At 39.5% G+C, this 17,435-nt stretch overlaps 1 protein-coding gene across 1 annotated transcript in view; it reads right to left on the bottom strand.

The window, feature by feature from the left end:
- unc5c (unc-5 netrin receptor C) overlaps positions 1–17,435 on the bottom strand; it is a 185,909-nt gene that overhangs the window by 72,500 nt on the left and 95,974 nt on the right. The window contains exon 3 of the mRNA XM_022757609.1: positions 9,798–9,941. Within this exon, the coding sequence (XP_022613330.1) occupies positions 9,798–9,941 (144 nt within the window). The remainder of the gene's footprint in view (positions 1–9,797; positions 9,942–17,435) is intronic.

The following is a 17,435-nucleotide window of genomic DNA, read 5'->3' as shown; positions in this document are numbered from 1 at the left end:
GGGGGGTAGAAGTTGGGATGGCAGTTGGGGGGTTGAAAGATGAGAAGCAGAAAGAGAGAGGAGAAGGAGGGAGAAGTTGGCAACACACAGCAGGACCACCTTACTCTTTCTTAATACCAAAACCACCTGCTTGGTCTTTGCCTATTAAAGTCTTTTTCATGTCCACCATACTTTCAATATCAAACCATTCAATAAAAGTTCATGTCAGTGAATCCACCTCGTATCATCTCTGTCTATCTGCTTTATCTGTCTCAAAACCAGTGAGCTGTAAGAGAAAAGGAAGAGATAATATGTGTCTAGCTACAGTAAGTATTAAAAGTTTGAATCCAGCCTTTAAATAATAATGCACATATGCTCACTTCATAATTTCAAATCGTATGAATGTGTAACCATAAATAATTCTCCCCTATTCCTACATACAGACATAAGGGATGGACAACCCAATGGGAAATTGCATGTCCCAAGGAGGAAACTTCCCATTTAGATCAGAGAGCATCATTAGATATTTGGCATGAAATGGATTTCAATAAATTGGTGGATAATTCTGCATGGAAACTGGTGAGGAATAAACATCTGTTTACTACAAGACAGCTCACACTGTTACTGTGTGTTTATGGCTGATAAAGGGAGGTTTGTCAGGCACTATGATCAATGCTTTGGTGATCAGTTTGACATGCTTTCAATGTGACACTGTGACACTGAATGTTCAGTGTGAAAAACATCACAAACAAGTCTGTAGTGTCTAATCTTCTTTAACTGATAAACAATACTTATCAGATCTTGTATTGACACAGTTTGTTGTACACACTGTAGGCATCTGAGATCTGCACTAAACAACATGAGACATCTGGCATATACCCAGTGGCTGGTATACTGTACTTTGATGGTAAATAGCAGACAGTTCATACATGCTAACATTACAAGCTTCCATTATGAGGAGGCTTTCAAATTGTACAGACAAACAGCAGGAATTTCATATATGCTAAAAATACCTATCAACGTGAGTCATGGAGCAAAAAATTAATTAATTAATAAGAAAAAAATCAAGTAATGCAAGAAAATGCCTTATACAGATTAATATCTAAAAAGTAAGTTCACTGGTTTCCAACAAGTTGCTTCATTTCTGAATACTGAAAATCTGCAATTGTGGTAAAGTGTTTTCTACACAGTGATGCACGTGCATCCTTGATCATCTATTGAACAACAATACACACCCCAAGAGTCAAATGTTGTCCAGTTGTGCACAGAGGGGAGTTCATGGAGTTTCTACTTCATGCTAATGTCCCCTGACGTGTGTCATCGATAACTAATACAGATTTGCGACCATAGTGTCAATCATTCTTGCCAGCTTGTGTGTCATTGTTGAACTACTGTATGCGAGCTGAAAGCCAGCAGCATACGAGCTACAGACATGAGAGGCAAGACACAGCCTGCCACTTGAATCCATGCGAGATGATCATGCTAACTGCTGTGTAGTGATACGCCACTGACAAAGCTTTTAAGATTCCCCAAATTCTCCAGAATAACTTCCCACCTAAATGATGAGGTTTACTGTCACGCAATATAAATCTACTCATTATCAGATTCCACGTGTACAGCTGTATTGGTTAAGAGAGTTATGTGAGGACACAAAGTATTGCTGAGGCTGAATGATAACTTCATAATACAGTCAATCCCTGTGGGGGATGACAGCCTGAACAGAGCATGATGGTTCATTATGGGAGTAATCACCCAAAGCTTTAGCCCTAAATCCACCACATGGCTACCCACACAACGCAGAGAGACACACATACATGGGCAGATACGGAGGGACAAAGAGAGAATGATGGAGACAGAGAGATACTGTCACAGCGAGGAAAATACACTCAGGAGATGGAGGCAAACAAGCAGGCACAACATACATACACAGAGACACAACCACCACAACACAAATAGTAAGATACTCACAAGGGGGATGGAAAAACAGACAGACAGACAGACAGACAGACAGACAGACAGACAGACACACACACACACACACACACACACACACACAAACACGTAACCACAAATATGGAAAAAACAACTACAGATGCAAGGAGAGAGAATGAGGAAGTGATTGAGGGATGAGACACAGTTTTCTCATGCCAGCCAATTCCAGGAACAATTTCCTGGTCTTAATTAGTGAGGGAGATAGTGAAATGAGGAGTTGGCTGTGAGAGTTGATTTCCATAAAGATTGAGAATGAAATTAAAGGAGATTAAAGCAAACTGCTCGGGGGATGAGCAGACAACACACGCACACACACACGCACACACTCACACTCACACACACACACACACACACACACACACACACACACACACACACACACACACACACACACACACACACACACACACACACATATACTCACACATAGTGCTAAGCTGGGGGGCTCTGACGGACAAAATTTCACCAGTTTGTGGCAAGAGTGCTGCGTGCATGTGACACTGTGTGTGTGTTTGAGAGAAAAAGAGGGAATGTGACATTGTGTTCACGACACCAGGGGACCACGAACTCACCTCAATGGAAGGTGTGTGTGTGTGTGTGTGTGTGTGTGTGTGTGTGTGTGTGTGTGTGTGTGTGTGTGTTTTTGTGCATGTGTGCAAATATGTGCCCAGGGGAAATATGTGCACAGGAGAGGAGGGACAGCTGTGTCATATCAATTCACTGACCCCACTTCACTCCCAAACTGCAGATAACACTATCCAGATTCATAAATATAACAAAAGCAAAGATAAATTCACTAAACAACTTTTTAGAATTACAACAGGGTTGAAAAGTACAGAGGGCAACCTTATAAAGTGTTCTTCAGTTTGAACTCCTTTATATATAGAGCAAAGCGGTGTAAGCATCTATTCATGACCTCTTCTTGCATAAACCCTTCTCATTCTCTCTGCCTCATCGTCTCACTCCTTCTGTGTCTTGCTCAGCCTCCTTCCTCCCCCGTCTAAAACTTCTTCCACTGCTCAACTAAAATTGTTATTATGTTTGTGGTTAGTTTGTTGCCTCAGGCACCTCTACATAAGCACATTTCAGAGCAATTATCCAAAATGGGTGTATTTGCCTGCATGCTACCCATGCCAAATCATAACGGTTTCCCCTGGTAGAGTTGCTCAAGCAATAAAGAGCAAGGTGAGATGCTCAGGAAGAAAAATAGCGAGGGAAGTACTCTCCTCTAGTCTAAGAGAGGATAATTTGGACAGTAAGTTTCCTACATGATAGTATGCAATGGAAACAATCAGAGCTCTGGCTTAGAAAACAAACTAAGTGATGTAAGTGATAAAGCACACAAGAGGGTAAGATAATTATTAATAAGCAAAAAGAAAAAAGGATATGTAAATGTAAATGGATTCGTAATTAAAACACATTTATATTAAATGATAAAAATCACGGTTGTAAACAATGAAACAGTTTCTCCCGTATCAGCTAAGTATATTATAATGATGAGGTGAAACTGTTTTGCTTTCTGCTTTTGTCTCAATAAAAAAAAAGTCTTGACAACGGTGCATGGCCCAAAGCCAAAGAGAATTTAGTGTTAGTATGGCCTGCTTCGTACGGGCGTCTTCAATGCAAAAATAGCAAAAAAAATGAGAGAAATGAACCTAGACTGTGACCTCAAGTGTCAGAGTCATTTTCAGTGTAGTTACAGAAGGAGTCATTTTCTCTAAGTGACTTTGGGGAGTCTCTTTCCACTTAGACCAGTTCTTTCACTGAACTCTCCACCCTGTCATTTCAGCACTTCACAACCTGTGATCAGCTCCAGACATCAGATGAGGTCTTTCCATCCACAGTCAAGTAAACAACTTGATTCGCTGACACAGCTTTGGCACTCTGGAGTGCAACACTTCCTCTGGATCATAGTTTGTAAAATGACTCATTAAGGATGGAAAATGGCTCAAGTGCCTGCACACTAAACAGTAAATAACAAAGGAGGCATGCAACTATTGTAATTACTGTTTCACTTACTTTTCACGATGGTCAGTCAAATATCTTTGTTACTTTAATATAAATTAGAATTGGCAAATTAGGTTTGGCAAAAACAGAAAGTTATGAGTTGTGTGCAACTTTCTGTGAAAAACAATATTCAATTTCTCAATTTTTATTTACATAGCACCAAACCACAACAGATGTTATCTCAAGGCACTTTTCAAATAGAGCACACTCTAAAGTACCAGCGCTCTTAAGTACCAAAAGATTTAATCTAAAAAGATATTTACACTTTCAACCTTTAGACAATATCTCAAATATCTCAGCTCTGATGATGTATTTCTAAAATAAATTAGCTCGCTTTTATTTAACAACTCAATTCTATTTCTTTTCTTTTTTGTTTTAACCTTTGACTTGTACACTGCATTTGGTTTTAGGGAGATGCATCAGCTGCTCCATGAATCATTTATGTCTCTCTAAAGACAATGTTGATAATAAACATTACAAACAAACAGTAATATGGATTGATATACATGTATATGTGTTATTTTTCACACACTTGGCATTTAGAAAGTGACTTAAGTTCTGTGTCACTAAACTCAACACTGTGGCTTACCACTTTAACACATAAGAGTACACTACAGCAGCCTGTGACATCTGGGAAAAATCTCAGTGGCTTACAGCAATGGTGAGGCATCATAACCACATATACGCACACATTCACATTAACACAGACACACACACGCACACACACACACGCACACACACACACACTCTCTATGGGTTCTCACTATAAAAATGTTTATTCAGTGTTTGTGGCCACCATGACGTCTCTCTAAAAGCCAGAAACCAAGACTCTCTTGATGATGTCATCCAGAGAAAAAGCACTGAAGGTTTTCCACTCAATGTCAGGGTGACTGCAGACGGATAAACAGCACAGTCTTTTTGGTTCATATCTATACTGATTTGCATATTCAATAATAAAACTGCTACTGCATGCCATTTCATGCCAAAAAGGGTCAAATGTCATTTGAGCTGTGGTTGTTGCAGCAATTTGGTTTATGAGCTGCTGAGCAAGTTTCATACCAGACAGGCGGGCTAACTCATTGCAGTTGTTTCCAGTTGCTGGTTTACAAATGACTGGGTCTAATGTTGTAAGCCACGTGCAGGTTTAAGCCTTAATGAGTGTGGAAGAGTTTTGGTTTTGCTTAAAATGCTTAAAATCTAACACAAGAAATCACTGTCGAGCCGTGTTTTCCTTGGTGTAATTCATCCATGATTGAAGGAAAACCTAAATACATGCAGCTGAGACATTTGCATCACAAACAAAACAGACGAAATTCACTAACAGACATTTTCCAGTTGACACAAGTAGCTGCCGGGGCTGCTGCGTCCCAGTGTGTCTGGACTCCTGATTGCTATGCACACACATGTCTCAGTGGAAGGTGGCAGAACAAATTGCCATCATTTGAAATTTGTCTGTGTCTGGGTGTTTATGTGAACATGTGTGTGTGCGTGTGTGTGTGTGTCTGCATGTGTGTGTGTGTGTGTGCGTGTGTGTGCTTGTGTGTGTGTATGTGTGTATGTGTGTATGTGTGTGTGTGTGTGTGTGCGTGTGACCTTGACATATTGCTAATCCGCTGAAGGAGAAAAGACTTGACCTGATAGATACAGGGCCAAAGAGCATGACTGACACTGCATGCACATTTGTGTGTATGTACGTGCCTGTGTTTCGCTTACGTGCCTGCAATGCTGTGCATGAGTGAGAGTGTGGGAATGTGTGTCTGTGTTTGTCACACCTGCTTTATAAACTTGAATTAAGCTGCCTGAACCACCCATAACTCAGCTAAAGTGCCCTGCTGCAAAAGACCAACAAATGACTCTGAGATTTAATATCTCTGACTGTGTGTTTGACACTTTTACAGCCACAACACTGATTGCCATTATCCAGCTACAAAGTGCGTATTTACTTACTGCCTTGAAGTGTTAATTCCACAGTTATTAAAACAGCCTGAAGATGCCGGAGAATGAGAAAGACGCAGTGACAATGAAACAATAAGCATGGTGAGCAAACAACTAGAAGAGGAGGATATAATGGGAGGGGAAATAAGAAAATGAGTGGGACGAGGAGATGGGTATGCAAGAAAGAAATGCTGAATTGCTATTGCACGGTGCTGTAGAAAAGACACTTTGCTCAGCAAGCTCTAGCTGCCAGGAAGCATTTTAATCACAACAGTAGATCCAAATAGGAGCCGAAAGCAGGGTAGGTCAGGAGGTTGGGTCGATTTGAAGTAAAAGGTTATCGCAAGAGGGGGCTGAGTGTAATCAGATCTAGTTAAGGGAAAAATCACTGTTATAACAGAGACAGAGAATGTGAAGGACGGAGGGACGGACAAAGTCAGATGGAAAATAGACACTATACAGAAAAAAAGGAAAACAGAGAGATCTGAAGAGAAAGAGAGTAAAGTAAAAGAGGGGCTGGATTTCTATCATCTCTCTCCTCCCTGATATCTATTGGCCCATCATGCCCTCTTAAAGGTATCCTCCATCACCATCCTTCTACCTAACCTCCATCAGAGGTCTTACGTGTGTGAAATACTATATACTGCATTTATGAAATACATGAGAAAAGGAAAGAAAATGATAAATATAGGTAGCATGCTGGTTTGCTTTTGAAACAGTGTGGAACTCTTGGTTTAATTGTAGTGTAGATTTATGATTTGTGTAGATTTAGCATAGCGTATGTAGAACACTGGGTAGCCCTTGGTAGGTCCAAAATATGAAAATCATACCAGACACAGAATTATTTTTAGCTTCTATGTGATTTAGTTATTATAATTATTAAAGTTATTATACGCAGCTGGAACAGAGGTAGAGGATCTGTGGTGCATTCTAGCAGTTTAAAGTGTAAATTATACACTAATGAATCAGACTGAGGCAGACAAAGAAACAAATAACACAGTAAAGGGAGAAAAGAAATAGATAAGACGGGAAGTTTCTAGCGAGTGTAAACTGAGGTGCAGTGAGCTTGGACTCACTGTGACTGATGTGGCAGCACGTGGTAAAAGCTGGTATCACATGATGATATTGGTGGCGGGGACACTTTAAAGTCATAGAGTGATGCAGACACACACGTTGGCCCTCCCTCACACACGCATGCATCCATCCATTCAGACATACCTTCGTACTGTTGTCACCTACCCATGTGGAAAAGGTACGTCACTGAACAATGTGGCCTTCAGTGCTCTGTGTGCATCTCTGTACTATTGTTTGCCTCTGAGAATCTCAGAAGCCTGCATATACGTACACTTGCCTGCATCTGTCTCTCAGCATGTATCAGACCGGAACGTTGGCCAAAAGCAGCACATTACCCAGCATTCATTGCACCCGAAGGAGGGCCCATTCCATTCGAGAATGTTGTTAGCGGAGCTTAGAGGGATATTTCTGACTGTGTCACTCTCCCTCTCTGCTGACAGACAGAAAAACACTCGCATAGCAAAGCAATACTCTGTTCTAAGCTCAAATGGTCTTTAAAGCTCACAAGCCAAATTAGTAGGGAAATATGTTGCCATTGAACTGCGATACGACTGTGATCATACACTGTATTTCATATTGTATGAGCTTGAATTTTCAGTTTTTTTCTACAAATGCACTATTGTATATTTAATATATTTAAATAATCTGGTACAGGTTAAATTTACCATATGATACAGCGTAGTGTTTACAGTGTATAAACCTACTATGCTAAATTAAATAAATAAATGCATGTCAGTAAGTAAATAAATAAACCAGGCAGCCAAGCCCTGCAAACGAGAAAATGCAAGACACATTTACAGCCAAATAAAATAACCTGAAGTGGAAAACAAGGGTCAACATGATGGATTTCCTTCTGCAGCACCAATAAGATCAACCAGGGAAAACAAGTTTTCCAGGGTGGGTGTCTGTTAGAGTGATATTGTCTGTTAAAGTACTACATGTGAGGATGTGCGCAGTTTGTAGTGTGTGTCTGCTGAATGGACTCTATCAAAGCCCCCAGTTGCCTTTTTAAGAATTCACTCAAGCACAGCCACACTGGCAGCGTAAGCCAGGTAAACAGCAGAGGTGGGGTCGGATTTGTTATTGGTATTTCTTTTTTTGCCTGACCTTTCAATAACCTGAGCTCTCAGACAAGTCCCAGGTGTCTTATATGGCTGAAGTGACCAGAGCATTGATGCTTGGAAAGCTACGGTTGTGGGACCAATTCTCAAGCCAGTGAAAGGAGCCTTTAAGAAACAATCCATTCTGTTATATGAGGCTTATGTTAAAAGAACAAACAAGGCGTTTTAGGTGAGGTTTAGGTTTTCTATCAAACATCTCAACTCCCTTGCTACAGGGTCGCTGCAGAGCTGTCAAGTGAACGTCTTTCACAACAGGATCCAACCTTTTCTTCCCCCTGGACAGTTGCTGGGGTCTAACAATCCTGAAATGATTTCCCCATGTGATCACTGCTCGAGTGACATTGAGTCTGCTTGGGTTTAGTCTGGCCTGTGTTCTGCCTGTGTTCTTTTGGTGACCTTATAGTCAGACTCCCAGTTGTCTTATTAAATTCTTCACCAGACCATAACAGGAAGCTACTGATGGCAGACTAAAGTTATAGAGCTACTGTAAGTTTCTGCTTAGAAAAGTCCCTCACAATATATCATTCAGTGTAAAACAATTTTGAAGGTTCTGCCCAAGTACAGCAGGTTTTTCCCTGAGTCTTTTCTCTTTGTGAGTTTTTCTAGTTAAAACTTTATACGTCATGACAGTAATGTGCCAGTACACATGAAAAGAAAACCAAACATACAGGCGGAGTCGTAGTCCTTAATTTTCATTACATAAAACCTAGCTTTTGATGCCATTTATCATTTCTATTATTTTTTCAGTTCTGTAATATCCTCTCTATATTCGATTTTTTAATTTTTAGTGGCACCATTTTCACACAACATTCAAGTTGCCTACTTATACACAAGGATTTTACATGAAGCAATGTGTGTAATTCAGTGTTAGTGTTTGTAACTTTGTCACCTTATTGTTCACTTATTTTTCTTTTCGGGGGTCTATCAAGTTATGGCTAATGCAAATATCTCCTACTGCTGTCGGTTCACATTACAAACACTCGACTGGTGAAATACAAGGTGGCTTTTATTGTGAAGCTGTCACAGGAAGCACAATGTATTTGTTAGAGGTTAGCACCAACAGTGATTGTTAGTTGAAACTGAGAAGACAAAAGTAAGTATCTGCTAAAGAAGTGTTTTCTGTTTAACTGCACTTCCTGTTACTAAAAGTCTAATGTGCAATACATATTTTACCAACTGCTGTATGTATTTATATGTGTGTTTTTTTTTTTTTTCTTGAGAACCACTCTTGATTAAAAAGTGGAAGTTATTTGTAGCAGACTGTCGATGTCAACATGTGTGTGCATGTGGGGTAATCATTATAGTGTATGTTCATCTGATTAAATATGTACACACATCTGTACTCGTGCTCTTGTATGATTGAGTGTTTTAATAATTCACACACTCTACTTGCATTCTATAAGCTCCTCATAATCTTCCTCTGTCAGCCTTCCCCATCCTCTAAAGTCTGCTGTCTTTCACACAAGGCTCCTTTCATGAGACTGGAGCCGGCGGAGTGGAGGCAATAACTGCGCCTGTGCATGTATGATTGTCTCTGTTTGTGTCTTTCACTTAGGAAGCAAAAAGCTGGAATTTGTGTTTTTTTACGATGCTTCACGTACAAGTGTCACCCACCAAGCACTCACCCACACCTCTAGACAGTATGCGTACTCAAGTGTAAACACCTCGCAGGGACTTTGTGGTACTCACATGCAATGCGGACATGTGCCTTGCGACTTTTGGTGGTTCCAGCAGAGCTCCAGGCCACACACTGACACCAGTAATCTTCGGGACCAAACAGCTCTTCCACTTGCTGCCGTGTTATTTCTATACTGGCTTCTCTTACCACCAGACCTGCAGAAGAAAGGAAGAGCACTGTTGCATCATTTACAATATCAGTTGAGATTTGAATTAAAACCAAAAAAAGCTTTTGCAAATGATAAGTGGCTCGAAACTTCCATTTTTTTTTTTTTTTTTTTTTTTTTGTGAGTCACTGAAAGAGTAAAAGCTAAAGTCTATTTAAGCCCCTGCTCTTGTGATATTGCTTTTATGTTAGCTTAAGAAGCAACAGTCAAAGTGGTGCACAGTAAATGTCTTAGCAAGTAAATAGAGGCAGGAGATAATAATACAATATCTGCTGCTCTTTACAAACACGGGTCACTTTACTGAGTAGATTCACCCTGGATTTAATGTAAACTTTGTGAGATTGTTCCTTTGCATTTCTCCCACTTATCTCCCTCTGCTCTTCAATTCCCTCTTTTCTCTGGTGTTTTGAAAGCAGCTCCATGTGAAGAGTAAGTGTGAGGTTTAAATAGCTTCACCCTACTGATAGGTCTGCAAGGGAGCACAGATAGACGATGACTGCAGAGGAAAATAGGAAATGAGGAGCAAAGGATAAACTCAGGATTAAAATATGGACGACACGCGAGAGGGACACGTAGAACACAAGAAGGAAAGAAGAGACTGAGAAAATTGTGGAATTGCCTGACAAAGGAAAGGAATAATGAAGAAAAGGAAGTAGGAAAAGGGAGCAGACTTGAAAGAAAGAGGAGAGAGGAATGAGAGAAACGGTAGACTGGCAGAGGTAATGGAGAGCAACACGACAGAGGCACAGAGAGGTAGGTGAGGGCAATAAAATGTGAAATGGTAAGGAAAAAGAAAAGGAGATAAAAATGGGTTTTAGGTAAAAGTCGTGGGGACTGGGGAGTAGACAGGCAAAATGCTATGAGAAAAGATCTTGGCAGTTTATTTCAGGTTCAGCAGCGTTACAAAGACCCAAGAAACATTCTCTATGGGGCTCCACAAATCTGACTTGAGCCTATTACTTAAGAAGACTCTCGGTAAGTTCTTGCCACTAAAGAAATTGAGAGACAGTTATAGTAAGCAAGCCAGCATAGAGGCCAAGGGGACAGAGAAGAAGGCAATAAGAGAAATTCAGTGAGCAGGATTGTGATGGACTAAAGGCCATTAATGGCTGGCAAGAGAATTAAAGAGAAACCCAGAAACCCATGAGGGCAAAGAGTTAGAAAGGCAACAAAAGCTTTGTAGAAGCTAGAGCTAGGAGATGAGAGAAATGGCTTTTGAGTCAGAAAAAAAAAAAAAAGATTGATAAGAAGGGACATTAAGATGGAAGAGATGGAAAGTTAAGGGAGAACTTAGATGATATGGCAATTCAAACAGCACTGAGGCACAGAGGGCAAAGAGGAAAGTAAGGTAGAAAGTAAAAAGCTTGTGGAAGGTACTGCTGGCACAACAAGGGATAATTGCCAGTGAGCTGGAGAAAGCTTTGAGGGCAAAGAGCAAAGACGGTATAAAAACTAGTGTGAATTCTAGCGCCAAAGCAAACTAGCAAACAAGGGAGATTGTTATAGTTTCACAGCTTAAATGAAAGAGCAAGATACAGAGCAGGAGAGATGGAGGCTAAGAAAATGGCAGCTAAAGAGGCAATTATAACCAGCAAGCAACCCAGGACTAAAGCTGAGACAACTAGTAGGCAGGCAGTTGCAATGAGTGAAGAGCACAAAGAACACAGCGTGAGGACAAAAAGGGAAAGAGGGATAGGGAGGAGGAGACCAGTGAGCACGCTACTGCCGAAGTAATGAGGAAAGTGAGGCAATTAAAGTGAGTGGTTCAAATGAGGCAGACAGCTGGTTATGGTAAATGGACTCAAACAAATGCAAAGAAAGCATATGGGATGGTACATGAATGGGACCATGGGATTTTAGGACACAGCAAGAGGTAGGGAGCAAGAGAAATAAATGGAAAACATATGCACATTTAAAGCCCTTGCATCGTAGCCTACATGGCTTATTAATCCAAAGATCAAAAACTATTAGCTGTAAAATATTGTTAAATCAGTGGAGCAGGTCAGGTTGTAACTGATAGCTATACCAGATACTTTCTGCTCTGAATACACAGAGACATAAGCAGCAAAGCTAAGGATTTGTAGAAAAATCCACACTTTCCCTATAAATAAATGATGATAAATCAGTACTTTAGAAATCGGAAGGTAAGACAGTAAAAAAAAAAAAAAAAAAAGGAGCCTATTGCAACCCATTCCAGAGAACAGTCTAAAGTACAGATATTAGTCTGTGCTCTCACCTGCTCTACACTATTTATTGCTTAGAGAATAATACTGAAGCATGAGGGACAGCGGCTGCACCTCAGGTATTCTGACTGAAAAGCTGCAGCTGAATTGCATTACATATTAGGTTTCCTTTCTGCAGGTAGAGAACTGAAGTTAAGTTTTACAGTGGCACTTATGTGACACACCCTGATACATATAGTCTAAGCTACCTCAGTTATTAACACAGCATACCTAAGTTATTTAATCTTTTACCTTGCTTGGAAGGTAAGTGTTTGGAAATACCAACACAGAGAAAGTATATTTTTGATTTCCAGAGTAGTTTTATTTGTCCAATTTAAAATAAATGTGATTTGGCCCATTTCATTCCCTATACACGAAAGACCATAAAACTGTTTAGTTTGGTGATTGACTTTTTGTCAAGGTGAACGAGGCCAGTATAACGTTATTCTCTGTAGAGAAACCTGGAGGACTGCAACAAGCCAATTCCAATAACTGGATCACATGCACAGCTATGAGAAAACAGACAGAGAGAGGGAAAAACAAAACCAAAATTGGACATACAGTGAAAAACAAAGAGCATTGGGGAGCTGAGCTGGTTTCACAGCAGGTAAAATCAATGGTTGTAATGATGAAATGTTTTTAACATCTCAGTGAGGCTGAAGCTTAAAAAGATGCACCAAGGTGAGACTACCGGCTCAGTTTGGACAGAGGGTCAGAATAGACAGATATAGAGAGGAGTTTTCAAATGAATCAACAGCCATCAACAATCTGATTCTCTTCAGGAAGGGAAAGGATCACTGTGAAAGCAGTGTGGGGAGATGAAACGGAACATTATTCCTATTGGTGATGAATCTGTGTATCCAAAATAGTTGAGTCAGTCTGACGAAAGATGCAATGGAAATGGTAATAACAATAATAATAATAATAATAACAATAATAATAATGAGTTACAATGCTCCAAACAAAAAGAAGAAAACCAAAACATGAACAACACCAGTGACATTTTGGTGTGAAATAACATATCGAATGTTATAAGCTACTGATGCAATGTAAACTTATCTGCCTTTGTGGAGATATACCACTGTTTTTTCTTGTGCTCACAGCTTTTCCTCCCTTTCACTGCGTTTACATGAAAATGACTGTAATTTGATGCTAGAAGGGTCATCATACATTTAAAAATAATGTGTCGTTGCACCCGTGTGTCAGCCGGAGACTAAAAGTACCTGTGAAAATTCTTAACGGCAAAATAAGTCTGCAAAAGTTTTGACACCACAAATCTGCAAACAGATCACAAATTTACACCTATCTACATCCTGCATGAAAAACACATTCCCTTGATTTCCTCCAGTGCCAATACAGAAAACATGTCAAACAAAAAAAAAGTGGGAATAGATACAAAGAAGATAAAAGACAGATGTCACTGGATATGGAGTTGTGCTGTTGAAACCGGTAAACCCCTGGCAGTTTCCATTGTTTGCTAATGCAAAGCTCACAAAGCAAATGTTACTGAATTACACAAGGCTTACTATGGTGTCTTATTTTGTTTACAGTGCTCAGAGCATTCACGTCACTCTGTTATGGGAAGACAAGCATGGAATTTGGGTCTCTTATAGCTTGACAGTACTTCACATCAACAAAACCACCACTGTCAGCTCGGGGAGGTGAGGGGAAAGAAGTAGATGAAAAATGGAAGACTAGTATCAAGACAAGTGGATACAGTAACAAACATTTCTATCAATCACAAAACTGTGCACAACCCTCAGATATTTCTTTTATTCACATTGTCAGTTCTTATAACAAAGTTTACTTGTCAGCTGGGGAGTGAATGGACTTTTTTTATTTGACAAATGGTAACTGGGAGTAAACATGCAAATAAATAAAAAAATAAAACATACAGATTAGGACGGGTTGCAGAGTGGAGATATACAAATAATACTTATGTCTGTGGGTATTTAAGTGTAATGCTGTTTGTCATACTGCACATGCCCACTGATACTGTACTTAATTACTAAATGTGATGCGGACGATGCATGGTTCAGACTATACCCGTGTGTTTCTTTTCGGCGGCAAATTTAAACCGGAAAATACATATTAAAAGTTGATATTTACTATAGAAAGGTCTCTTTCACTGTGGGTAAAACCTGACACATCATGTTCTTTGCCATAACTCCCCTACCAGCAGAGCTTCCGTATCCATGAATCTCTACAAACTGTTATCGCACCCAATAAGGACTGATGGCTAATACTGCACAAATAAGACCCAGTTTATAAAGGAAAGACTTTTTTTTTGCTTTAAATACAGTGTAAATAAGTTTGGAGAATCTTGTTTACAAAGGCAATGGCTGTATTTATCAGAGCTCAAATTACAGTGATGTGTCATCAAAGGCTTATAGACAGGAGCTTTTCATGTTTCAGATCTGGAGAAATGTTGGAGAGGAGACAGATGATGATAAGCAGCTTTTTCACAGACGTGATAAGGAAAGCGGAAAAGCATGTTTTCAAAAAATGGATTTACACCAGTACAACAAAAAGCAGACGAATGCTGAGTCAATTACTTAATGTAATAAATGTTAACAAAATTAATGGGTTTGGTATAATTAAGTGGATTTGTACTTAATTATAAACATTTACAAAACAAACATTTAAATTCCATATATATATGTGCTGTTACATAGGACATTGTGGCAATTCATTTCAATCTCAACCATTTGAGTCAAAGTTTTTATAGTTTGAGGTCTAAAAAAAAATTAAGATGTGCACTAAATGGGGTCGTTAAACTTCAACAAACAGACTCAGACATTGCAGTGGGAACTATGGGATACTTTGGTGGTTACACCATTAATTAGAAGTCAAAAGATGTGTCTCCCTATTTCCCTACCTGCTAAACCTGCGCAGTCTGTTGGTCCATTTTCTGTTTTTGGCTGGACTGCAACAGTGGGGCTGTGAGCGCTGACTGACTGAGTTATAGCACTGGTCAGCCGAATGCCACATGACTGACTGATGAAGTTACACCACTGGTTGGCCAGCTGAGTGTTTGAGTGTTTCCCTTCTTTGCTTTTTCAAAATTATTGAATACCTCTCTAGCCAAAATCACAGCACAGCCTTTGTCGTTAACTTATGTGTAAGGTGATTTTGTCAGACAACATTGCGCTTTTAAAATTAGGATTTCAGCAGTATTTCATTCTTGTTCTGTTGACTACAGAAACAGAAAAACATGTAAATGAGAACAGCATTATTGAGAATATGGCTGCATTAAAATACTGTGTGCACAAAGAGTCTGAGCGCACTGTATTCTTTCCATGTTCCTCCTCTCTTTATCCCACACTGTACAGAAATACATAGAAGGTGAGAATAAGACAAAGACAACAGTAATGGCACAAACAAAAGTGTAAAGAGTTCATTTCTTTGAGCCAAAGCAACCAGAGATGGATAGAAACAAGCTATGAAGAATTTACATTCAGAAAAAAGCGAGTCAGGGACAGACATGAAAACAAAAACTGGCGATTTTGAGGCTAAACGGTTTAGAAAACAAAAGAGATAAGGGAGCAAGGGAAAAGGCACTCAAACGCTTTGTGGTGTTTAAATGTGATCAGTGACAGGTCAAACAGACAGGCCTTTAGGGAAAAGAAACAGAGAATACAGAAAAAGTCAGCACTGGGTATTATTATTTCATCAGTGCCACAGAGGGAGAGAGTCTGACAAAAGACAAAGGCATGAGGTCAGAATAAATACATCCTGGGGTTGGAAACAACAACACAAACAGCTCTGCAACAAATATGACATCGGTGAAGAGCATGATGTTCATTTTTAGTTTTAAACTGCTTCAGAGCCATTGCATTAACATTACATGACCGCCTTCACTTCGTGTATGTAAATGAGTTTAATATATTAAGGGACATCTGCCCTGCTGATGCAAATGCTGATGCAATGCTAAAATCGCCACATATATTTCACCCCAAGACAAAGATAAGAAAAAATATAGAGCTTTTGGTCATTGTTTTAGTATTTGTGTAACTTCAAGGTATGATAACGTTGTTGAAAGAGTAAAATCAGTAAGGTTAATTAATGCCTTAGCATAACAATTACATGCTTAATGAAAGCTAATGGCTGTTATATTGAATACCTATAAATAGGTGACAAATTAAAGGGAAAGACCTGAATAAATGAGTCAAGTATAATAAACGAAGATGCTTCCATACAGGGATGAGAATTGTTTGAAAAGTATAAAAATGATGTGAATCACATGCTACGGCCTTCAGGCTTCCCGGGGCCAGCCTCACAAAAATATTTAAGACTGGTGCTGTGTCTTTAGACTTTTTAGAGATGGCAATAACCCGACGCCACAGCATCTCAGCGCTGCCACAAGTCTGCTCTGCATTGAGTTTTTAAGCTTTTTTTTAAATTATTTTTACTCTCTTCACTGAACTTTGAAAGCAAAATGCTGTTGTAACAGTTGGCAAACATGTTTTTTTTAGATTGCAAAATGTCTTAATTTACCCAGAATTGATGGCAAATTAGCACTTCTTTAGATTGTCAAGAACTAGACAGCTTTGTACAATGAATGTAGACATCTATCTGAAGATGAAGATGTAAGCTACAGTCAAAGTCAATCTTCATGAAAGAGGCCTTTGATTTAATTCTGGTTGAACACCCTTGGGAGATTTAGTTCTGACGTTTTAAGATATCACTCTCCACCATCATCATCAAATCGCTAAATGACTACTATATAGATGATATTGTATATAAGCTGTTATGTAAAGAATTACAGCATTCAAGCACAATATTGATCAAATAAAACAATGATGTCTGTATGCAAAACCAAAATCACACAATTCAACAGCTGAGTCACGTGAGTCATACTCTTAGAAATGCATTTCACAGCCAGTGCTCAAGATCAGAGAACATGACATGTTACATTACCCAAAAGCCCTCTGTAAATGATTACATTAATATTATAAGAAAAGAGAGTAAAAGGTGGAGACAGGTGGGGGAAAATGAAATTGAAAAAGTAAAACGACAACAGCATGAGAGGCATGGAGAGAAAGGGAGGGAGCAAAGGTTGACTGAGTTCTTCGTCAATGGAGGGAAATCATCCAGGACATCGACGGGACAGAGTCAGCGGTCTGTGACCAATTGAACGCTCACAACCCATACCGTAGACTGTGTGTGTACACATGCATGTGTGTTTATGTGTACATTCTCTTAATGGCTTCCACTCTGACATTGATTGATCATCACAGTCCCTCCTGGTACATGTTTGA

This window comes from Seriola dumerili, unplaced genomic scaffold, assembly GCF_002260705.1.
Source record: "Seriola dumerili isolate Sdu_G_001 unplaced genomic scaffold, Sdu_1.0 BDQW01000290.1, whole genome shotgun sequence".
NCBI classification, from domain to species: Eukaryota; Metazoa; Chordata; class Actinopteri; order Carangiformes; family Carangidae; genus Seriola; species Seriola dumerili.
Note: the sequence above shows the minus strand (reverse complement) of the source record. Positions and strands in the feature narration are given on the sequence as shown.